This window comes from Jaminaea rosea (genome assembly GCF_003144245.1).
Source record: "Jaminaea rosea strain MCA 5214 unplaced genomic scaffold BDZ90scaffold_11, whole genome shotgun sequence".
NCBI classification, from domain to species: Eukaryota; Fungi; Basidiomycota; class Exobasidiomycetes; order Microstromatales; genus Jaminaea; species Jaminaea rosea.
In genome coordinates this window covers 65,689-87,899 of record NW_020289985.1, presented here as the reverse complement: position 1 = coordinate 87,899, position 22,211 = coordinate 65,689, and the positions used below count along the sequence as shown (strand labels likewise).

Below are 22,211 nucleotides of genomic sequence, written 5' to 3'. Positions count from 1 at the left end.
GTCAAGCGATTGCTCTCTATGCGTTGCCACCCTATGCACGCTGCTCGCTCTACTGAAATTGCGTCGTTTGCTCTGCTCCGGCTGCTTATATTTCCTGGAGTCAACGAATGACGTCTATAATACAGTGATACATTCGCTCCACCCTTGCTTCTCGCTCTTCTCGATTCGCAGGGAGCATGAGGCCCTTGATTATCGTATACGGTGGCCAGCGCCTCCATGACGGTTTTGGAAAAGATTATGCGCACTTGGCGCGTGGGCGAGTGGACTAGCTCGTCTCTGCCCCTCCTGGACTTCAACGACCAGCGCTGATAGTCCTCCCCTCGCTCAACTTCGATCTTGACGCCAACAACACCCATCGTTTCCATCCTACTGTCGCGTCTTCCGCCTTTCCTTCCACGCACGTCCTCCCAACTCTCTCCATCTGCTCAATCGCGACCTACTCACCTTGCTTCTCCTCTCTTACGCGTCCTTCTCGCTGCCGCCCTCGTAGACCGAAAAGAGCCTCTGCTTAGGGTTGATTCCAAGCTGAGTCCACCTTTCATGTCGCTGCGCAGTCGTCATCGTCTTCCTTCCGACCTGCTTCTCACCGCTGCTGCGCGTCGTGTGCTCTGCCCTCACCTTGCACGGCCCGAGCCAGCGGGCGCGAAAAGGGAGGTCGAAGCTCGAGCACGCAGCGGCGATGGGAGCAGTGGGGGTAGGGTCAGACGTGGCGAGTACGGCGACAGAGGCCTGAAACGTCGAGACTGTCGTGGGAAGAAGTAGATCGAGGATGTTGCCAAAGGGGAGAATCTCCCCCTCGGTCGCATCGCCGATGCTACTCTCATCCTCATCGACCATCTCCAAGGCCTCGTCATCCTGGCCACCATACCATTGCGCCTCATCCGCGTATCCACCACAGAGTTCGCTCTCGTCGAAGCTGTAGATGTCGCGATAGATGGTGTCGCCGCTCTGACCAGCAGGTGCGACGACCTCTACCACGACGTCCTCAACCTCTACGATGCGCTCATCCTCGCAGTCGCCCTTCTTCTCAGCCCAGACCTGCTCGACTACCTCACCTTGCTCGACCGCCACGCTGCTGTCGTACTCTTGCCACGATGAAGGGAGCCTGGGCACTATGGCTTCAAAGGTCGACGACGATTCGCACAGTCTGACAACGCGAGGCTGCTGTGCACCACCGAGGTCCTCGTTGGCTGGCGTACATGGGGCTTCCTCCGCCGTGGCGAGACTCGGAGAGAGGGTGACGGCCGGGGTGGGCTTGGTGACGAACAGGGTAGGGAGCGAGGGAAGAGCGAGCTTGGCTACGTCGCTTGGCCTCTTCTTGCCAATCGCCACCTTGAGAAGGGGATGCGCACTGCCGAAGCGACGACGCCCACTTCGCTCGGCGGACGTGTTGGCATAGAAGGAGTAGACGGAGTAGCCGTTGCGAGAGACGGAGACGGGGTAGTCCTGCGCCGAGTCTAGGAAAGGCGAAGCCTCCTCGTACTCGGTGTAGGCAGTCCCGGCGTCCTTCTCTTGCGTACGAGGGGTGGTGGACAGGTCATGGCGAGCCGCGGGCGCAAGCTTGACGGGCGTGGGAGGAGTGACAATGATGGTAGGTAGGGGAGTGACGACAGTGTCGCGGACGAGGTCGGCCACCTCGCGCTTCTCCCTCTCGGCCAGCGAGGAAAGAACAGCGGCAGAGGCAGCAGCGACTACTTGACGGCGCGACTGGAGAATTGCATTGCGGATCAGGGTGGGCGTAGAGGGATCCATCTTCTTTGAAGGGGCGATCTTCGAAAAGAGCGACCTCTTCTTGGAGGAAGGAGCTGTGCAGAGGGAAGAACGGCGCACGATAGCAGGCGGAGAGCTGGGAGGAGTCGTGGATGCGATTGAGCTCATGATGTTTTCAGGTAAGTTTGTGTTTTCAGGGATGCGCGCTTGATAGTGCGTCTTGACAATGTCTTTACTGTGCTGTGCGCGCGAGAGATGGTGATCACGTAAGCGAGTACGTGAACGAAACGAGGCAGATTCTGGTGAAGAAAGGGGAAAAAAGATGAGAAGTGGGCGCCGGGCGGGGGGGTTTATATACCCTTCGAGGCTCGAGGCCGTCGACGCTCGAAGCCAATTGCTCGCGAGCTCTGCTCTTGTGCCATTGAGCACGTCGTGCGGCGAGGAAAGGGTCGGACTTGGGGCTGCAAGAGAGAAGGCTAAAGCACGTGACGTTCTGTGCCAGGTCGTCGTAATGGTCGAGGGACTGGTGCCGCAGGGAGGCCCGTATCGTCAAGGGGAGAGGGTGTAGAGGCCCGTTAACGTTCGCAGGCTGCTTGCGCTGTGAAACAATGCCACGACTTGTGAGACAGGAACAGGAGTGTGAGTGTCGTGTGACACAAAGTGCTGAGGGATCGCAGTGGCCTTGTGCTTTGCGCGAGACCAATACCTACCATACAGCAGCGTCATGGTTCGCACGCTGCCACGCCAACTCCCACGCCCTCACGCCGACGTCGCGCCGTCACCGCCGCCATTGAGCTTGCTACCATGCTGGCTGGCCCCTCATAAGCTCCGTTCTGCGGGACGCGTCGAGTCGGCCGGTGTCTCAGTTGCTCGACCCAACGTCACATGGCGATTTTGCTCCCGTATCCACAGGACGCGTCGTTGTCAGACTGGACCCTGACGCGCCCCGCGGCCTTTCTGCGCGTCACTTACAGCACCTGCCTGCCATCCGAGGTCCACTCACGGCATCTGCTCGCTGAGTCGCAGTCTGAGAAATTAGAGGCATCGTGCAGCAAAGCTCGGTCGGCGCACGGCGCACTCACACACGGTGATGCCGACGGTGCAGAGATTGGTGGCCCACGAAAATGCAAGCGAGGTCGGGGCAAAGCGGCGAACACGTTCACTCTTGACGTCTCCCCATTCGACCCACGAGCAGCGAGCTATTGCAAATCATCGAGCTTCACACATTCGCTTTGATGCCCGCACGCACTCTCGTCGATGCTCGTGAGAGGCAGCAGCAGTAACGAGATGTTATAAGAAGGAATCGCGGCCGGTAAGCCTTCTTTCCTCTTCACCACTCCCCGTACTCAATCGCCATGATGCGTGCCGCTCCCCTCCTTCTTGCCCTCCTCTGCTGTCTGATCGGCCAGACATGGGCCGCAGCTAGCTATCCTCCGATCCCGAAGGACAAGACGACGCCTGTCCAGCAGCGTATCGCCCTCTATGGCCCTCGAGGTGAGCAGACGCGGGGTCCCTTATTCTGCTATCCTGCGCTGACCTCTCGCGCTTCACGCGCACTCTCGCAGCCATGTCCGTGGGCTGGAATACGTACGAGAAGCAGTCTCAGCCATGCGTTGACTACGGCCTTTCGCCTGGCAAGCTCACCATGTCGTCCTGCTCGGACTCGTCCATCACCTACCCTACCTCCAGAACGTGGTCAAACTCTGTCATTCTCAACAACCTCAAGCCTGCCACCAAGTACTTCTACAAGATTCGCAGCACCAACAGCTCGACTGACTTCTTCCAGAGTGGCCGCGTTGCCGGTGACAAGACGCCGTTTACGCTCAACACGATCATTGACTTGGGTGTGTACGGCGAGGATGGCTACACGCTGCCTCACGATGACAAGAGCAAGAGGGATGAGATCCCGAAGATCCAGCCCGCTCTCAATCACACCACGATCGGAGCTCTCGCCAAGACCATTGACGACTATGAGCTCATTTTGCACCCCGGGTGAGTAGGGCACGGAAGTGGCCGCAGTACGCGTCAGGCACGCGTCAGGCTGACTAGCCATCTTTCACCCACCGTAGTGACTTTGCCTACGCCGACGACTGTAAGTAGAAGGGGCGTAGCTCGTGATAGAAACATCCACTGACTTTTCACACCTCTCCTTGACCTCCATCTCGCCCTCGCCGCAGGGTATGAGAAGCCAAAGAACCTGGGTGACGGCAGCGCGGCCTACCAAGCCATCCTCGAGCAGTTCTACGAGCAGCTTTCGCCCATTGCACGTCGCAAGGGATATCAAGCCAGCCCTGGGAATCATGAGCAAGTATTCACGAAATGTACACTACGCTCGTGGAAGCCACCGCTGACCAGAGCTCCCTTGTTGGGCCCGTAGAGTCGACTGTTCTGAAGTGCCCGGGCAAACGCAGCTCTGCCCGGCCGGCCAGCGCAATTTCAGCGACTTCATGAACCGATTTGGCAAGACGATGCCCCACGGCTACGGCTCTGTCTCCAAGAACAACAGCGCTCAACAGGCAGCCAACAAGGCCAAGACGCTCGCCGAGCCACCCTTCTGGTATAGCTTCGACTACGGTTCCCTCCATGTCGCCATGATCAACACCGAGACTGACTTCCCATCGGCCCCTGATGGCCCTGGCACCAACCTCAACGGTGGTCCGATCGGAGCTATGGGTCAGCAGCTTGAGTGGCTCGATGCCGACCTCAGTAGCGTTGACCGCACAGTCACGCCTTGGGTCGTCGTGGCCGGCCATCGCCCCTGGTACTCGACGGGCGGCTCGAAGCAGAACTGCGAGCCCTGCCGCAAGGCCTTCGAGCCTACCCTCTACAAGTACGGAGTCGACGTCGCTGTCTTCGGACATGTGCACAACTCGCAAGCAACTGCTGGAGGCGTTTACAACAACACCGCCGACCCCGCAGGCCTCAACAACCCAAAGGCGCCCATGTATGTTGTATCTGGCGGGACCGGCAATATCGAGGGTCTGACGAGAGTGGGAGAGAAGCAGTCTTATAATGCATTCGCATACGACACCTCCTTCTCCTACGCTTCATTCACCTTCAAAAGCGCCAAGGAGCTCATCATCAACTTCTATCGCTCTGACTCGGGCGAGAAGCTACACACCTCGACTCTGAAGAAAGAGCACAAGCAGGCTTTTGTCAGGCAGTGAGCGACGTGGGGAATCGAGACATTGGAGAAATGAGACAGCGCTCATTGCTCGCCTGGACAAGGCTCGAAGCAAGGTAGCGTCGCGCGCACCTCATCCGCACGGTATCTTTTTGTACTGATGCAATACGATGGCTGTCGTAGAGCGCACGCGTGATTGAAGGCTTTGAGGTCGAAAAGAATTGAACATTGCCTGGCTCGTGCACCTCGAGCTCGAGCGGGAGCGGCAACCGGAGGCGGAGGAGCGCCGTCAGGGTCAAAGTGCGGGGCCAGCGCGAGTGGGCTGAGCGTGCGGCTGAACCAACACCCGAAGAGCGAGATGAGGTTGGCCAAACGCTCCATCCAATCATCACCTCCCTCGCTGCTTGGCTACCGGCCTGTCTCTTCCTTCCTCCGGTACCACTCTCACCCCCGAGTGCACCCCGTCACCACGGCGAGCGTGGTAGTCCCGCAGCTTGCCTTGAACTTGTGATGTAGACAAAGGAAAGGCAGGCAGTCGAGTCAGCGATGCTTGGAGGGAGTGCTCAGCAGGGTGGGAATGGATAATCTCGAAGCACAAGGTGAGGTGCATCCACTCGATGACGAGTAACGAGCCTGCACTGACTCCCGCGGCTCTACTGCACCCTGCAGATATCGTCGTCCTTCCACTCGTCGAATCAGAGCGGCCACCACAAGGCCCAACCCCGCGAAACCAAGGGCAAGTCTACTCAAAGTCGAACCATCGATTCTATATGCTCTTGCTCAGCTCCTCAGCCACGGCTCCGGTACCTTCACCAGCGCTCGTTGCTGCTCTCATGAACCGTGCAGGCGAGATGTCCATCACACCTTCGCCAAGCAGCGGATCACCTCAGGACGGACAACACCTCTCAAGGAAGGCACGGGTAAGTGATGCTGGGCAGGCAGTGAGGAAGAGGCTTGCTACTGACACAGTACATCCTCTGCTCTGTTCGTGCGACTCACAAAGTACGCGACGCGTCCTCACCAAACAAGATGTCACGTCAGCTTCATCACTTTAGGTCGAGCAGCGCAACCCTCGCAATGCCAGCCTTCGCCTCACCCTAACAGGCCAGCCTTGCGAATGTCCATTGAGCGAGAGGTCGCTCAATCGCTCGCTCGCGCACGCAGCTGCGTCTTTCCAGCTGGACTGCGCGCGAGGCGGAGAAGGCATTGGCTCCACGTTGGCCTCAGTATCGCCGTTACTCGCTCGCAGTTGATCGAACCATTGCACCTACGATGAGAGAGCATCGTTAGGAGGAAGCAATGATACGGTCATTGGAGACGGCTACTTCAAAGTCGAGATAGATCTTGACACCAAGAAGGTGAGTGCTGAGCTGCGGACTCAAGCTGCTTGCCATTGACGCTAAAGCGAGTGGCACTCTGCTACCTTGCGCGACACAGAAACGGCCGAAGAAGAGATCTACTTCATCAAGATCCCGCGATCCGGCGTACACCAAGGGATGGCATCGAGCTTCGCATAGCAGCTGGACACAGCCGTCGCTGCTGGTCTCAGCATGCCGTCGCACGGGTTCGAGGTCATGCCCTTCATTCTTGCGTTGCTCTCCTCTCCAGCTTTCAAGATACTGTTCACTCAGCTCGTCAATCAAGATAGCAAACTGCATTCACTCCATGATCTTCAAGACATCACCTATACCGCCAGGGAGGACACACACGATCCCATGGCATACATACACCTCAGCAAGCTCCCTCTTAATGATCGCCCGAGCGGCTGCTTCGTGCCGGGTGAGGAGATGACGAAAGCTCGTGAACATGACCACGCTCCAGGCTGACATATCCTGCTCGCCCAAAAGCTGGCACGAGCGACTTCGACATCCGCATCACGCTCCACAGCCGGGTCAGGTCGCTGCAGCACGCACGCGATGCAAGGAGGTAAAAATGCCTTGTTTGTCTCGCTCACAGCATCGCCCTGAACACAAGGAAGGTAGGCGCTGTGCAAGTCAAGGGACCCCGCCGCCACTGATGTCTTCATTAGGAAGCAGTGGCCAGCTTTGCAGAAGGAGCTCGGCGCCAAACCGGCGGTCCCAGACAAAGTCATCCTCAACGCGCTCCTGATCACTTGTGAGGCGCTCCTGTCGATCCATCGACACGCCTTCCGCCTCGTCGCCACGTTCGCCGCCGCCAACGTCGCCGCCCTTGGCCCTCCCCTTCCCGGCAGCGTCGGTCTCAACTCAACCAGCTGCTTCACTACGGGCATCACTCTGGGAAATCTTGCAGACCCCTCCAAAGTCTCTACAGCGGCAGAGCGGGCGGCCATCCTCGAGGTCATTGGCCGCGAGGGGGTGTATTTCACTCTTTGGCGGGACGTCAACACGGCGGGGCCAAACGCGCCTCCCACCCGCCACGCTATGCTCCTCTTTCCTCGCCTCCTGCTCGACGATGGAGCGCACAACCGGATCGAGCTCCCTCAAGCGGTTTGGAAGGACCTCGACGTCAACAACCTTCCCGTCAAGAGCCTTGCGCTGGTCAGGGTGTCACCCCGTGAGAAGCAGCACGCCCTCCCGCTCATGGGTTCGATTGAGGACGCCCTCTTTCTCTCGCGCTGGGACATAGTCGTCGAGGTAGCCGGTCGCCGCGCGATCCTACGCTGCCACCGCTTAAAATGGTCCCTCACGTCACCAGCCGCTTCATTGGCCTCCTGCGCGATCACATGGGCAAAGCCTCGTCCCTCCTCCCGCCGCCCGGTCTCGATGTGACCGTCCCGACCGACCTCAGGGATCGGCCCGCTTCGTGGTCGAGCGAGCAATACCTGCAGGCAGTAAACCTGCTTACTTGCACGCTCAGGAGGACCGCGTACATCGAGGGCGAAAAGAAGGGCTGGCACGTGCAGACCTTCCAGCCTGGAAGCGGGACGAGCTCGTTCACCGTGGCCGCGCCCAAAAAAGGTCCTGGATCCTGCCAGGAGGACGCAGTCGATGTGGTGCTGGCGTTGGACTTGGAACGGAACGAGCTGTTCTATTCCATCGTTCGACAGCAGGAGGTCGCATCACCATCTTCTTGGACCGAGATGGACAAGATCGACGTAAAGGGCCTGCGAACCCTGATCGACGACGCCTTCTTCCTGGCCAAGAAGCCTCCGCCAGCAAGACACTCGGTCAAGGAGCGCAACCTGAGTAAGCAAGATCAATACGATCTGCTTATAAAGGGCGAATACAAGATGTTGGCTTCATCCAGCAAGTTCAAGAATATCATGGGAATTCCTTCTGTGTCGACGCCTGCTTGGCTCCCCCAGCAAGAGGGCGAGGGAGCGACAGTGCGGGCCAGGGTCGTTCCACGCAAGGAGAAGTTCCAATGGTGAGACCGAGTGAAGGAGGAATGGGTCGATGGCAAGGGAGTTGTCACGCCCAGGGTTGTCGAGGCGGTCCGGGAGTTTGAGAAGCAGCTTGCGGCGGCAGAGGCAAGCGGCAGTGTGGGAGGGGCGAGCAAGGCCGAGGGGAGCAGCAAGGCCGTTGGGGGCAGCAAGGCTGGAGTGAAGGGCAAAGGGAAGGCTGCGGGCGAGGGCGAGGAGGCAGGGCCGTCGAGCGGGAGTAGCTGGCGAGGCGGCGACGCCCTCTCGCTCCGGCCGGCAGAGGTTGATAGAGTCACATCGATATCCACATACACACATAGTACCACGTTCCATAGAGACCCAATGAGAGACGCTGGGCATCATCGCTGGGGGCTTGGGTGATCGAAGCAGCCGCAAGACGCTGCTGCTTGACGTTGCGGCAAGCGCTGCTTCGACTGAGGCGTGATGATAGGTGCCAAGAGAGGGTCCAGCGCGACGTGGGATTGGTACAAGCTGGATCGAGGTGAGAAGAAGAGAGAAAGGACGCGGATGCTGCGAATCCATGCTGCGACTCCGAGGATGGTCCCGTGCGCCGAGTTGGCGGCGATGGGCAAAAGCAGTCTCGACAACAGATTTGCCGACGCCCGCCGTCGAGAGAAGTGCTTTGCTCTTTACCCCGTGAAGAGCTATAAATCCAAGCATCGGTTGATACTGCCTCCATGTTCACGCTTGTTGGTCACAGCCAATGACTGATTCCAGGACAGAGTCTCGTAACTTTTCAAAGGCGCAATGGCGCTCGCGCAGACAGGACCAGGCGCGCCGTAGCCAGGCTGCACCGTCATTGCATTGCGAGGACGGAGAGAGTATGCTCCCCGACGGTTCAATCTCCTCCTGGATATATTCGCCTAAGACGCCCTGCGCCGCCGCTCAAAGCTCCGCCATTGCCATCGCCCTGAGCAGCTGCTCGTCGACGTCTCCACCCGTAGCCGCTCGTCCGACGTCCACCAGTGCGTCAATGACGCTTTCGTCTCCTGCAGCGTCTGGCTCCGCAGCTGTCAGCTCGGACAGCATCGTCTTCATCATGCCGCGCAGCCGGACGAGCTCGTCTACGGTGTTACGGGGAGCAAGAGCTGAAAGCGAGTCGGCCAAGCGTTCGATCGTCTTCGTGTCCCCATTGCACGCCCCCATGACCGTCTCGCCTCTGATGACTCTGAGGATGGCGCTGCGCATCTCCTCGCTGTTCAGTTTTTCGCGCGCTCCTTTACGCAAAGAAGCGAGCGCCGCCTCCAAGCCAGGCTCAGTGGGCAGACCAAGCAGCGCAAGGAAGCGCGGAGTCCAAGCCCAGTCTCGTGCATCCCCTCCGTCCACGAGCTGACCCTTTGCGATCGCGAATGGCAGCAGCTGCGACGCATTACGGTCGATGCTTTCGCGCAGCGCCGAGGCTACTCTGTCGTCGCCACTCGTGTGAGCAGCCAGGAGGCGCAGGTGTGCCGACATCGTCGCGTCCTCACCTTCACCACTCGCCGCCAACACGCCGCTACTTTCTGGCCCCACATTACCCCTCTCCGCGGCCAGCTCCCTCGCCATAGCAGTCCGATGCCCCATCGGATCGCGCGAGTAATCCAAATAGCCCTCCTTGTGCTTGAGTAGCAGCCGCTGGCGAGTCGCCTGGCTCGCAGACTCGAGGGCCGTGTTCTCGTATCGATCCGAGTCGAGCTCCAACTTAGCGCTCTTGCCGAGATCGGGCAGCTGGAAGGGCGTCATGACAGGCTCCTGCCCTCTCACACGGACAGGCACGGCAGCCATCTCGCCCGACGCGACATCTTGCGTGACGACCAGTCTCGGCTCCACCGCCAGCACCCAGAGGTGGCGGTAGGCCTGTAGATGGGAGCGATTGTCCGTTGCCTTCGTTGGGAAGCGCGGATAGAAGGCGATGAGCATAGCCGCAACGGCCGCGTCCGATGTGCCGAGCGTGAGGCGCCCACCGCCGAGGAAGAGCAGGCCAAGAGCCATGTGCACAGCCATATGGCTGCCGTAGGGTTCTGAGCTGGGAATACGGGCGTGGGCGGGCCGGAGGATCTTGAGTAGGTCCAGGTCACCAGTCCCGGCGAGAATAATGGATAGCGCAAGCGCGATGAGGTCGGAAGAGGAGCGCAGAGTCGAGTGGAGGATACGACCGTCGTAGCTGACTTGGCTGGTCTTATTCGCACGTCCCTCGAGGTCGTGGTACACAGATAAAAGAAGGCGCTTGGCGTCTGTGCTTGCCGATCCTGCGTACTTGAAGCTGAGCGCGAGGCAAGCGCCGGCGATCAGGTTCACCTTGACTTGCGTAGCGTGGGCGCCGAGTTTGGCGTCGTTGCGTAAAAAGGTAGGCAGAACACCGTCCAGCCAGTCGGTTGTAGGCTGCACAGCCTCCCACATGATCAAATTGCGGGCCACCGAGTGGACGAGCAGGATGTCCGGGCGCAACGCATCGAGCTCCACCAAATCCTTCGGCATGGGTATAGCGCGGGCTGCATCGCCCTGGTTGCTCTTGAGGAAGAAGAGCGCGTACGCCACAGCAGCAGTCGAAGACGTGATGCGCTCATCCACGCGCCAATGCAAATCGCTCACTTCCTCCTCTTCAAGCGCATCCCTCCCTGCACCCACCATATATCGCTCGAGCTTACGGCAGAGCTTCTTATCCCGCACGGTCAGCGCCTCGACTCTCCTTGCTCGACCGAGCATCACCAACCCTGCTCCCAGCGCAGCAGAGAGCGAGTAGGCGGCGCGGCTCAGCATCGTTGGGTCTGTCGTCTCGATTTCCTGCGCGCCAATCTGGTCACAGAGAGCCTCGGCAATGTGCGAAACGTCGGCGCCCATGAATAGTAGTCCGGTGCCCAGCAGTGCCGCAGCTTGGACGAGGGTGGAGTGAGCGAGGTTTGCAGAATGCTCGGGGAGGAAAGCCTTGACATGACAGGCGAGTAGGGAGCGGACGTCCGGGTCGCCTCGACCAGCGAAGGTGGCGGACAGGCCGAGCAGTAGGCCAATCGATGTAAGGCCGTGCCTGTCTCCGAGGTAGCGGTACGTGTGCACCTGTCCTATAGTCTCAAAGTGTCCGGCGAGTCCAAGCCCGAGCAGTAGCCCCGCATGTCGCGCATTGCGCTCCCCCTGGCCCTGAGAAAAGTACCAAATCGAGTCCACCTTCTCCTTGCCCTGCACGACCATCTCAAGCGCAGAAGCGGCCCCGTTGTGAAACTCGGGCCAGTCCAGCTCGACACTTTCCGCGCGAGGCTCGGGAAAGTGGTACGGTTGGGCGGGACGAAGAAGGATACGTCTATTGAGGGGTGGGGTGGTCCATCGCAGGGTAGGCTGGAAAGGGCGAGTGAGGAAGAAGAACATGCCGCGTCCCACTGAGGAAGCTTTTGTGCGCTCGGCAACATTGTGGGCGAGGCTGAGGCCCAACTCGCGCAGCTCCTCATCGCTCTTGTCCTGCGCTGCGGGAGCCGCGACGTACGCGACGCGATGCGTCTCGAGCATCTCGCTCACGTCCACTAGGCGGTAGTCTTTGTTGAACAGCATGGCCGAGAGAGGGTCGAGGCGACGAGGGCCGGACGTAGGTAGGGAGCGGAGCGACTCGGGAGCGTTGTAGCGGATTGCCGTCTCGCGATGCTGCGGAACGAGGTCGAATCGCTCGAGGAGGCGGCAGAGCGGTGCGGAAATGGAGGCGACGGGATTGGAGGCGCAACGTAGCAGCGTGAGTCGGAGCGGCAACCAGAGTGACCAGGGGAGGCGATCCATTTGCGAAGGAGTGAGACTTTCGCGTACCATTGCGTTGGCGACTGCGAAGCTGCGGATGAGAGAGTCGGGGACCTCTTCGTCTGAGCCGAGTGGGCGACTTCGGGTGGTAATGGGCGCCTTGTAGGCCTTCAGGACGCGTAGAATGCGCGAGAAGTTGGGCATCACGGTTGATACTTGGCTCTCGCTCATGTTGAGCAATTCGAGATGCGACTCGCCGCGTACAGAGCGCTCGAGGAGGTGGAAAATGTCCGAAGGATACGAGCTGACGTCCCCAAGCTGTGAAGAAGCGCTCGTGCTGGCAGCTGGCACCAAAAGCGACCAGTAGTCGGCGTAGTGACGCGCACCGCACGCGGCAGCTAGCTGTACGATGATCTCTGCGAGCCGTGGGACGTCCTTCGATGTGACGTCCAGCCTGCAGTCCTGAGCAACAGCGTCGAGAATTGAGAGGAGTCGCAGCGACTCTGCGCGCAGAGACGAATCCAGATAGAGCGTCGCCGGCCCTGTTCTGGTAGGTGCTGGCGGCAAGAGGCCGAATGAATCAATTTGAGCCATCATCTCGTCGTCTTCGTCCAAGCCCTTCTGCTCCGACGCGCTGCCGCCTAGAGCGATCCACAGCGCCTTCCACTCTGACACCGAATCGCCATGTGCCAAGATCCAGTTGCGCCGCAATTGCGCTCCAGCAGTCGTGCTGACTTCGGACGAGCTGAGAAGTCGGCATAGCGTAGGTTCTCGCGGAGAGAAGGCGAAATTTAAGCGCGGAACGATTGTGTTACTGCTCGAGGCGATTGTGAGGGCGAGCGCTCGGCCGTCGTCGCAGGCCATGGAGCTGGGTGAAGGGCCATGGTTGGTGTGTTGCGTAGTTGGCGTCAGAAGCCACGAGCCCTGGCTTGTTTCATCGAGACGAAGGGCAAGTGTTGCCCCGCTGGGATCGTCTTCAAGGCAAAGATGTAGCTGACCCTTCTCGTTGAGCAATACAACTTGTCTGCGTCCTGCTTCAACCTCAACTGCAGCCGCTCCTTGAGCTTCCACACAGCCTTGCGCGACCACCTGCGGGGGAGGAGTAGCTTTGTCCTTGCCTGCGTATGCAAAGCGCATGGTACGGAAATGAAGCCGTCCCTGCGCGTGAAAGTAGACGTGGAGCACTTGTCCATCCTCATTGACAAAGACGCTGATTTGATTGCCCTCTTCCGCCGTCCATGGTTCCACTCGTACGACGTCGATGAGCTGGAGGGTCGCCCGCTTGCTATGCTCGCCCAGGGCGTGATCCACGAGCCTGGCTGCCGTTGCCTGATCCTCACCCATGCGTTGCGAGAAGTCCTCCTCTCCTGCAGCGAATGTACCGTCCCTGACTGACATCGACACAGGGTCAAGGTCGAGATCCACCCCCTCCCCAGACCGGCGCCTTCGCCCCGTCGAGTGCCTAGCGCTGATGTTACGCGGGGTGGTATACGGATGCGTCCCGCTGCGTCCCATCTGACTGACTCGACGGTGATGTCTTGATGTATTCGCGTTACTGATGGACTGCCGGCGCACGATAGAGTCGTCTCCCTGAGCATTCATGCTTCTTTTGCCGCGCGCCAGCCCCTCGACCATCTGACCCATCTCCTCCGCCTCGACTGCATCCTCCTGCTGCTCGAGAGTGGTCATCGACGCCACATTGGACGCGGCTGCTGCTGCTGCTGCAGAGCTGGCGTGAACCACCGCCGCCGCGGAGGAAGTGGATGGGCCTGCGGCACTGATGCCAGCGGCTACGCTGCGGTTGAAGGTCGTCTCCTCGATGCGGGACATGTTACCAGTGCCAAAGTCGGTGGACGGATAGCGAGAGCTGCGACGACGTGTCATTGGAGGAGCGGAGGGACCGGACCCGCTCTTAAGCGTGGCAACCGTTGTGCTGGAGAGGCGGGAGGAACGACGGGGCATTGATGGTCGACCCTTGCCTAGCTTTGGAGGCACAGAGGGGGCAGACTCGCTGCGGGTCATTGAGGCTGAGTGGTGCGCTTGCTGAGGAGGTTGCAACGCTGCCGATGGGCATGGCGCGCCAATACTGTAGGCATACAATCTGATCTCCCCCGCCTCCGGTCTGACCGTCACGAGAATGCGCATATGTCCCTCATCGTGCACGAACACGATTGTCTCTCGCACGTCTTCGGTGAAAGCCGGCAGAGAGCCAGACAGCATGACAGGCGTGACTTCGTCCAAGTGATCTCCAAGGAAAAAGAGCGTCGGGAGCTGTGGCGCCGCATCGAAGGCGTGGGAGGATTGAGCGGGCCTATGATCCTCTGCCTCGAGACTTCTTTGCAGAAATACCCCGCTTGTAGCTGGCCAGGCATGAGCGAGCTTGAAGTTCTTCGCCGTTGTGTACTCGTGACCTGAGCTGGGGTAGTAGATCCAGAAAGAGTCCGAGAGGATTACGACGAGTTGGCGAGAGTTGGAGGGGGTAGAAGACGAGGATGAAGAGGCCGGATTCGCAGACTCGTTGCCTCCTACCCACGAAGCTCGCATACGGCGCTGAGCCGCGCTGAACGATGAGCGATGCTCGCCCTCGCTATCGCTACCATGACTGCGTCGTCGATTACGTTGTCGTCTGCCGCTCGGCCCCATCTTTGCCCAGCAAGCCTGCACAACGTCCTGCTGAAAGGTGAAGCTGCGCATTACCTGTCCACCTCGACTCCATAGCAGTGACCTATCCCGCCATGCCAGCTCATCATCACCGCATATAGCTCGCCCCTCGTGCGTCTCCTTTGGGGAGAGGGTAGCAGCTCGTGCTTCGATGCGGCGAAGACGTTGGAGGATGGGGGATTCGGAGGCGGCGCCGGGAGGCGGGAGGAGCCCGATCAGAGGATCGGGCTGCGCATCCTTGTCACTACCCTTCTGAGGCTCGAAGAAATGGCGCGAAGGTCCAGCAGAGGCTATCGCCATCTCTTGTCTGCGGAAAAGGAGTGTTTGTTTAGGAAGTTGGAGCACTCGAGGGGGGCAATGAATCCAACACTTGAACAAGGCGCGCACCTGGACCTCAGTCCGACATCCAATCAAGAAGGCAGACGCGGCGCGGCGCTCCGTCGTCTGTCCGCCGGTTGGCCTTGACTGCGAGCCAACGAGCAAGCAAGACGGTCCTTGCATCTTGACATCCTCCCTTACCCCTCGCTCATCAGCTCTCGCTGGCTGCAATGACCATCCCACATCACTTCCCACTAGCAGCCAAGCTACCAGTATACTGTCTCGATTGGCTAGCAGAGGATGTGCTCGTGTTCGCTGGAGGAGGGGGAAAGGGAAGGACGGGTGTGGGAAATTTCATCGTGAGTTGACGATGGCCCTGTCAAAGTAGCATACATGCTAGGTAGCCACGCTGACTACCGACGACCTTGGTTTGGACAGCGCGCAATCCATGTCCCCTCTTCAGCCAAATCAGCAGAAGACGTCGCTGTCGCAGCAGAGATCAAGCTGAGCTCGGACGAGGATGCGCCCATGGCTATGGCCGTCGATACGAGCTCAGATACGCTGGTGTTGGGAGTGAATGAGGCGGACGAGAAGAAGAAGGAGGGAAATGAGCATTTGAGGATTTTTCGATTTGAGAGATCAGAAAGCGCGGCGGGTGACAAGAAGGGGACGGTCAGGTGAGCTTGCAGGAGGGCAGTACAAATACGATTGGCCGACAGACATCTCACCTCCCGCCTCCCTGCGCTCGCAGCGTCACCCTCAATTCTTCCTCAAATTCTCCCTCTCTCCCTCTCAAAGACCCTGCCGAAGGATACGTGCGCCGCCTCCTGTTCTCCTCGGATGCCCAACATCTCCTGACCGCCTCCACCGAGGGCAGCTACGCAGTCCAGTCTTACCCGTCCCTCAGCCCCGCCTTCGACGCCACGACGGACTTTGAAGGCGAGGAGATAGTGGATGGCGACTTCTCACCTGATGGGACGCAAGTTGTCGTCTGTACGGGCAGGAAGTTGAAGGTGCTGGGGACGTACCCGAATCCGGCCAAGGCAGGAAGCGACGACAGCGAAGGCGAGGAGAAGACGAACGGAGAGCAGGCTGTGAATGGTGCCTCGTCCTCACGCTTGGGCCACCCGCCTATTTGGCAGACGATCCAGAATCCTGCGCTGGGAGGGGAGGGCGGATGCGAGTTTAGAGCGGTGCGATTTGGCAAGGCGAGGCGGAGGCCTGACCGACTAGCAGCAGCAGCTGCTGGGGGCGATAAGGAAGGTGATGACAAGATCAGCGAGAAGAAGAGCGATGCAGTAGCGAGTTCATCGGCACCGACGCCTTCATCGGGCTCGGAGGGCAAGCTCTTCACAGTGGTAAACGCCAAGCGCTCATCAGGCGGTAAGTCGAAGAAACGCAAGTCCTTCCTAAGCGCTTGGTCCCTCTCAACCTGGGACCTCCTTGAGACTCGCCAACTCTCCGAGAAGCCAGCAACAGTGTTCGCCATCAGCCCTTGCGGTCGCTACCTCGCATACGGGTCTTCCGACCTGAGTGTAGGCGTCATCAATGCTCGCACCTTGCGCCCGGTAATGAGAATACTGGACGCCCATTCCTTCCCTCCCACGGCGCTCGCTTTCAGCCCCGATGGAGGCTGGCTGGTAAGCGGGAGTGCGGACAATACGTTGCGGGTGGTGAGGATGCCCCTGACGGCCGATGAGGAGGGAGAGATGGGTGGGACGACGGAGAGTCTGCTCGAGAGACCATGGCTGCTCACGGCTATGTTGACGTTGTTTATCTTGGTGCTGGCGGCGTACATCCAGAGGACGATTATGAGTGCGTCTAGTTCGTGACTGCGAAATACCAATGGCTTCAAGACGAGCGATGCGTGCGTGAAGGTGTGAGAAGTGAGGCGGGAGAATGAAGTAGCTGTGAGGGCCGTGACGCGTGATCGGAACGGGGCGAGGGGCTTCGCGTGGCGGACAGAGCGATGCGAGACGAGGACGGACGAAGGAAGTCGAGCGTCGAGCGTCGAGCGTTGAGGGTTGAGGCGGACCGTGAGCAACACTTTGGCTTCCTCGATTCCCTTCCATCATCCTTCATCCCCCCCCTTTTCCCCCGCCCATCATGTCCAATCGTCTTGGCGGCATGCTTGGCGGAGCACCCGTCATCGTCCTCAAGGAGGGAACGGACACATCGCAGGGCACTCCACAGCTCCTCTCTAACATTGGAGCCTGCATCTCCATCGTCTCATGCGTGGCCTCGACGCTGGGCCCACGAGGAATGGACAAGTTGATTGTCAACGGTCGCGGCGACTCGACCATCTCGAATGACGGAGCTACGATTCTGAAGCTGCTGGAGATTGTCCATCCAGCAGCCAAGACGCTCGTCGATATCGCGCGAGCGCAGGACGCAGAGGTCGGGGATGGCACTACGAGTGTCGTCTTGTTGGCCGGAGAGATGCTCAAGGAGTGTAGGGCGTTTATTGAAGAGGGAGTCAGCCCACATACCATCATCAAGGGATACAGGAAAGCGGCGCAGCTGGCTACGGCAAGGATCCAGGAGTTGGCTGTATCCATCGACCGATCCGACGAAGCGTAAGTGCGGGCGAGAAGCGAAACTTCATGCCTCCTGTCACAACGCTGGAACGGTACTGACCCCTTCTTCTTCGCATCGTACCTCGCAGCGCATTCCGCGACCTCCTCATCAAATGCGCCGGCACATCCATGTCCTCGAAGCTCATCGTATCACAACGCCCCTTCTTCTCCCGCATGGTAGTCGACGCCGTAACCACCCTCGACCCAAACGATCTCGACGAGTCCCTCATCGGCGTCAAAAAGGTCCCCGGAGGTGCAATGCAAGACTCTCTCCTCGTCCGCGGCGTAGCATTCAAGAAGACGTTCGCCTATGCCGGCTTCGAGCAACAGCCCAAGAGCTTCACCAACCCAAAGGTGCTCTGCTTGAACGTCGAGCTAGAGCTCAAGGCAGAAAAGGACAACGCAGAGGTGCGCATCAACCAAGTGTCCGAGTATCAAGCCATCGTCGACGCAGAATGGCAGATCATCTACTCGAAGCTCGAGGCAATCGTCAAAACGGGCGCTCAGGTGGTCCTCTCCAAGCTCCCCATCGGCGACCTCGCCACCCAATACTTTGCCGACCGCAACATCTTCTGCGCAGGGCGAGTCCCCACAGACGACATGAAGCGCGTGGTGCAAGCCGTAGGCGGGTCAGTCCAGTCCACTACGTCGGACATTGCCCCTCAGCACCTGGGTACATGCGGCAAGTTCGAAGAGAAACAGATCGGCGGGGAACGTTTCAACTTGTTCGAAGACTGTTCTGCCGCACGCACCTGCACGATGATCCTCCGCGGTGGAGCAGAACAATTCATCGCAGAAGTAGAGCGCAGCCTGCACGATGCAATCATGATCGTCAAGCGTGCAATGAAGAACTCGACAGTCGTCGCCGGAGGTGGAGCAATCGAAATGGAGCTCAGTCGTCACCTCCGCGAACATGCCCGTACCATCTCTGGGAAACAACAGTTGATCATTTCAGCCTTTGCGAAATCGCTGGAATGTATCCCTCGTCAGCTGGCGGATAATGCTGGGTTTGACGCTACGGACATTCTGAACAAATTGCGTATGACGCACGCCCAAGGCAATAAGTGGGACGGAGTGGACATTGACTCGGAGGACGTGAGGGATAACATGGCTGGCTTTGTCTGGGAGCCTAGCGTGGTCAAGATCAACGCATTGGGCAGTGCGGCTGAGGCTGCTTGTTTGATCTTGAGTGTGGATGAGACGATTAGGAATGAGGAGAGTCAGCCTCCTGGTGGACAGGGACAGCCTGGTGGTCAGAAGTTGCCCCCTGGAGCAGCGCAGAGGGCGCTTAAGCAGAGAGGAGGGGTGCCGAGGCGATGAGTGTTCGCGAATGGGGAGAGGATGTTATGATATAGAAAGGCGAGAGGAGAGCAGTTAATGCAAAACAGGCTCATCGTCAGGCAAAGTTGAAAGTGATTGGATTTCAAGGGGTGGCGCTCATGCGCGATACTAAGAGGCCCGGAGCGAGAAAGAGGAAGAGAAGAGAGGTAACGCTGAAGTGACGTCGCAGAGCTAATAGGTGATGGCGAAATGGTAGCCACGACTTGAGGATGAGAAGACGGTCGTCGCAGGCAGCGCTCGAATCAACCGTCCATCCCTACTACTGCGGTCCCTGGGCGCGCATCGTCTCCTCACTCCCCTTGTTGCTCGCACTGTGTTGCCATGAGAGTTGCCTCTGGTGAGCCCCAGCGATGGACCCACTGCTAGCTGGGGGCGTGTTGCTCGCGAACCCAATAACCTCCTCCGCCTCTGTATCCTCTCCCGAGTCCTCCGCAACTACGTAGCTCGCCGAGGGGGCGGCGGACACGCGGGGCTGCGTTGGGAGGGGAGGGGCGCTGCTGCTGCTGCTGGTGTTGCTGCTGTTGGTGGGGCAAGAGGCGACGTGCTGCTGGTATGGGTCGTTGGCCGTGTCTGGTCGCAAGGCAGTGGCGTTGCTGTTGTTGTTGTTACCATTGCTGTTGTACTGCGGCATAGCGTGCTGCGAGTAGTCCTCACTTCCGCGGGTGACAAAGGTAGTCGTCTCGGTATGGATAGCGCAACCCTTCATGAAATTGCCTTGCCCTCGAGAAGGGGGAGCAGTAGGCGAGCCGAGCCTGGTTCCAGACCTGCTGCTCGTGTGGTTATGGCCGCCAAAGGTATCGCGACTGCTGTCCCGGGTCCCCGTGGCGGTGTGCGCATTTCGGGTCACGGGGACGGTGACGGGCACATGAATCTGGTCACAGCTAGCCATACGACGAGCCTTGCTGTGAGGCCACATGGTGTTGTCCCCCAGGCCTATGAGGCGTTCATCCGCGTGAGGCTGGTGTCGACCGACTTCGATAGAAGGGCCGAGAATTACCTCACCCTTGCCGCTGGTCGTGTACTCGCCGTTCTCATCCACGCTACCAGGCACGCCTCGCTGGCCGCTCCAAAACGTCGAAGAAGTCTTGCATCGCGCCGTAGGTGGTACGGGTGCTTGGTGCACCTCGATGGAGTCGAAGGTGTGATCACCCTTGCTCTGGCCAAACGAGGCCAATTCAACGTCAGGACTACTAGTGAGTGGATGAGCAGACTCCGAGTTGCTCGAGGCCATCTTCCTTGCTTCCATGCTGCTAGTCCATGTGCCCGGATGGATCTGCAGCCACGAGCGATTGTTGCTGCGCGTGGTAGCGGCGGGCGAGTCGGGGAAGGAAGCTTTCTGAATGTCTTGTCCGCTGTCGCGCGTGGACCACCAGCTGAGGACGCCTCCCTTCTTCTTTGGGAGGCCCTTGCGTCCAGAGGAGCCCGAGCTGTCCTGCCCGTGACGGTAGACTCCCATCTGTCTCATGCCCTCGCTCTTGAGGCTGAGCACCAAGCGCGTGGCTCCGATGGCGGGTACGGCGATGGCGGGTGGGTTGTTGAGGGACTGAAGGAAGGCAGAATTGACCGTCATGAGGACGCCGGAGATGATGCAGCCGGAGAAGACAAAGAGGAAGTAGAAGACTTGGTCGCGTAGGATCACGTCGAGGAGACGATTGGCGCCGTATTGGCGGGTCTCGCGGCCAACGGCAAAGATGGCGAGGAAGAGGAGGATCAGCTGCGAAGCGGGGCAGAGAGGGTGAGAGGGAGTGAGTGAAGGTGCAAGCTAACATGCCAAGACGGATCATGCTCACGTCAAGAGTGGCAGGCGCCAACCAGTAAAGGGCCAACCAGACCCCTTGACCCGCAGCAATGCAGCTTCCCGTCTCGTCGCGAAATGCCACGTACTTGGATATGGCGTAGAATTGGATGCCGGCCATGGCGGTGAAGAGTGTTGCGAGGAAGGAGAAGATGAAGCGGCTGCGCTTGTGAATGGTCCAGATGCGGATGCAGCAGACTCCTTCGGCGCACAGGAGACCGAGGGTGGCCAGGATTGGCATGACGAGGTAGAGGCGATCGCACAAGGAGGCCGTCCATGAGCCATGGAACATTGCCCTGCGTGGTCAGGTGGATGAGAATGACAGTCAGCAGGGAAGGTCAGAAGGGCAGAGGGTCGGAAGAGGGCGTGGCCGACTCACATCATGAATGCTGGTAGTACGAAGGGATGAGCAAGGGGCGAGAGTGGGAAAGCAGATGTCAGCGACCGTAGCACCCACCATCACGCCACTCCGCACTCACTTAGGTTGATCAGTGTGATATACTGTGGCGAAGAGGACGCAAACGTCGTATGAGCAATGCGCTTAGCCAAGCTTCTCCGCGTCATCACCACTCACCCTCGCACCCAAGAAGCACGCCGTCAATAGGCAGAATCGGGCTTTCCAAATGTACTTGATCTCCCTGCCCAATGAGCAGAGCCACTCGGTGGCGAAACAGGAGAAGGCCACCGTCGTACAGACGCGCATGGCTTCGATGCTGACCACCATGGCGGGCTAGCGAGCGTGGAGGAGTGCAACGGCGAGGGGAGGGAAGGGTGTTGGCTGGTGGTGAGGTGAGGGACGGGTTGGAGGAAGGGTCGAGGGTAAGGAGAAGGCGGCGTGGGGGCGGAAAAGTGTAGCTAGTTGGTGATTGGAAGAAAGAGAGACGGGGCTTCGACCCTATATAATTGAGCTCTTTTCGAGTTTCGTCGATTCGACAAGAGCGCGTGCGCGGCGTGTGCGGCCCAGAAAGCCTCTGCGGGCGGGTGATGAGCTGTTGGTTGCAAGTGCGGAGACAGGCTGGCGCTCAGCCCTCGACACTGTGTGCCTGACTGAGTCGAGGTGGTCTGCTCTGCTCTTTGCTCTGCTTGACGTACGTGAGTGAGGGTCGATCGACGGAGAGATGCCGCTTGTTTGGCCGGTGGTGCGCTGACGCTCAGCAACCTCCCTCGTGCTTTCCCACAGTGCGGGTGTGATTTGGTGAAGTCTCGAGGTGAGGGTAGAGGGTAGAGGGGTGGGAAGAAGAGGGGATCGACCAGTCGTCTTGCAATCTCCTCTCATTTCCAGGGACCCGCTGCCTGCTTTGCCATCGCGAAAGCGGCGGGAAGATGCTAACAGCGAATCAAGCTTGCTCGCTCCCTCGCTCCTTCGCTCTCACGTCTCCCTACCTATCTTAGCTCTCTCGGCAAGGACCCCTTGTCATCCTGTGCTCCTGGATCAATGTCCGTGAGCTTGCGTTGCACACGCCGGGCTTGGCTCAAATTGACATCCTGTAGGTGCGACGTGGGAGAGCTTGAATAGCATCGACAAGAGGCCGACGGCGATGTGCGGTGTGCGGTGTGCGGTGGAGCAAAATCTCGTCGGCTGACTGGGGCAGGGGGGAGCGGGACGGCAACGCAACGCGGTACGGA

General features: G+C 59.4%; 8 protein-coding genes across 8 annotated transcripts; 4 read left to right on the top strand and 4 right to left on the bottom strand.

Moving 5' to 3' along the window:
- Positions 1 to 75: 75 nt before the first annotated feature.
- Positions 76 to 2,010, bottom strand: BDZ90DRAFT_267170 (hypothetical protein; the record flags this gene model as incomplete). The annotated part of the gene is made up of 1 exon (XM_025508700.1): positions 76 to 2,010. A coding segment is annotated over one exon (1,551 nt), but the record flags the coding sequence as incomplete, so codon positions are not given.
- Positions 2,011 to 2,884: 874 nt separating this feature from the next.
- BDZ90DRAFT_254142 (Metallo-dependent phosphatase) lies at positions 2,885 to 4,916 on the top strand. Its single transcript, XM_025507818.1, has 5 exons — positions 2,885 to 3,204; positions 3,276 to 3,702; positions 3,780 to 3,802; positions 3,888 to 4,031; positions 4,090 to 4,916. The coding sequence occupies exons 1-5, from the start codon at positions 3,066 to 3,068 to the stop codon at positions 4,875 to 4,877; spliced, it is 1,521 nt and encodes a 506-aa protein (XP_025360773.1). The 5' UTR covers positions 2,885 to 3,065; the 3' UTR covers positions 4,878 to 4,916.
- A 126-nt stretch (positions 4,917 to 5,042) lies between these two features.
- Positions 5,043 to 6,341, top strand: BDZ90DRAFT_46402 (hypothetical protein). Its single transcript, XM_025509609.1, has 4 exons — positions 5,043 to 5,433; positions 5,504 to 5,754; positions 5,838 to 6,192; positions 6,272 to 6,341. Exons 1-3 carry the CDS (start codon positions 5,412 to 5,414, stop codon positions 6,108 to 6,110), a joined length of 546 nt encoding a protein of 181 aa, XP_025360772.1. The 5' UTR covers positions 5,043 to 5,411; the 3' UTR covers positions 6,111 to 6,192; positions 6,272 to 6,341.
- A 1,265-nt stretch (positions 6,342 to 7,606) lies between these two features.
- On the bottom strand, positions 7,607 to 8,971 carry BDZ90DRAFT_46429 (hypothetical protein). The gene has a single exon (XM_025509610.1). The coding sequence runs from the start codon at positions 8,856 to 8,858 to the stop codon at positions 8,055 to 8,057; it is 804 nt and encodes a 267-aa protein (XP_025360771.1). The 5' UTR covers positions 8,859 to 8,971; the 3' UTR covers positions 7,607 to 8,054.
- Positions 8,972 to 9,083: 112 nt separating this feature from the next.
- On the bottom strand, positions 9,084 to 14,855 carry BDZ90DRAFT_280697 (hypothetical protein; the record flags this gene model as incomplete). The annotated part of the gene is made up of 1 exon (XM_025509300.1): positions 9,084 to 14,855. The coding sequence occupies one exon, from the start codon at positions 14,853 to 14,855 to the stop codon at positions 9,084 to 9,086; it is 5,772 nt and encodes a 1,923-aa protein (XP_025360770.1).
- A 237-nt stretch (positions 14,856 to 15,092) lies between these two features.
- On the top strand, positions 15,093 to 16,736 carry BDZ90DRAFT_233302 (WD40 repeat-like protein). Its single transcript, XM_025506583.1, has 3 exons — positions 15,093 to 15,232; positions 15,312 to 15,550; positions 15,625 to 16,736. The coding sequence occupies exons 1-3, from the start codon at positions 15,104 to 15,106 to the stop codon at positions 16,703 to 16,705; spliced, it is 1,449 nt and encodes a 482-aa protein (XP_025360769.1). The 5' UTR covers positions 15,093 to 15,103; the 3' UTR covers positions 16,706 to 16,736.
- A 189-nt stretch (positions 16,737 to 16,925) lies between these two features.
- Positions 16,926 to 19,213, top strand: BDZ90DRAFT_241898 (putative CCT7-component of chaperonin-containing T-complex). The gene is made up of 2 exons (XM_025507404.1): positions 16,926 to 17,449; positions 17,539 to 19,213. Exons 1-2 carry the CDS (start codon positions 16,980 to 16,982, stop codon positions 18,767 to 18,769), a joined length of 1,701 nt encoding a protein of 566 aa, XP_025360768.1. The 5' UTR covers positions 16,926 to 16,979; the 3' UTR covers positions 18,770 to 19,213.
- On the bottom strand, positions 18,910 to 21,394 carry BDZ90DRAFT_46323 (hypothetical protein). The gene is made up of 5 exons (XM_025509608.1): positions 21,160 to 21,394; positions 21,065 to 21,086; positions 20,965 to 20,974; positions 20,581 to 20,881; positions 18,910 to 20,504 (listed from the first exon to the last, which is right to left on the bottom strand). The coding sequence occupies exons 1-5, from the start codon at positions 21,307 to 21,309 to the stop codon at positions 19,050 to 19,052; spliced, it is 1,938 nt and encodes a 645-aa protein (XP_025360767.1). The 5' UTR covers positions 21,310 to 21,394; the 3' UTR covers positions 18,910 to 19,049.
- Positions 21,395 to 22,211: the final 817 nt, after the last annotated feature.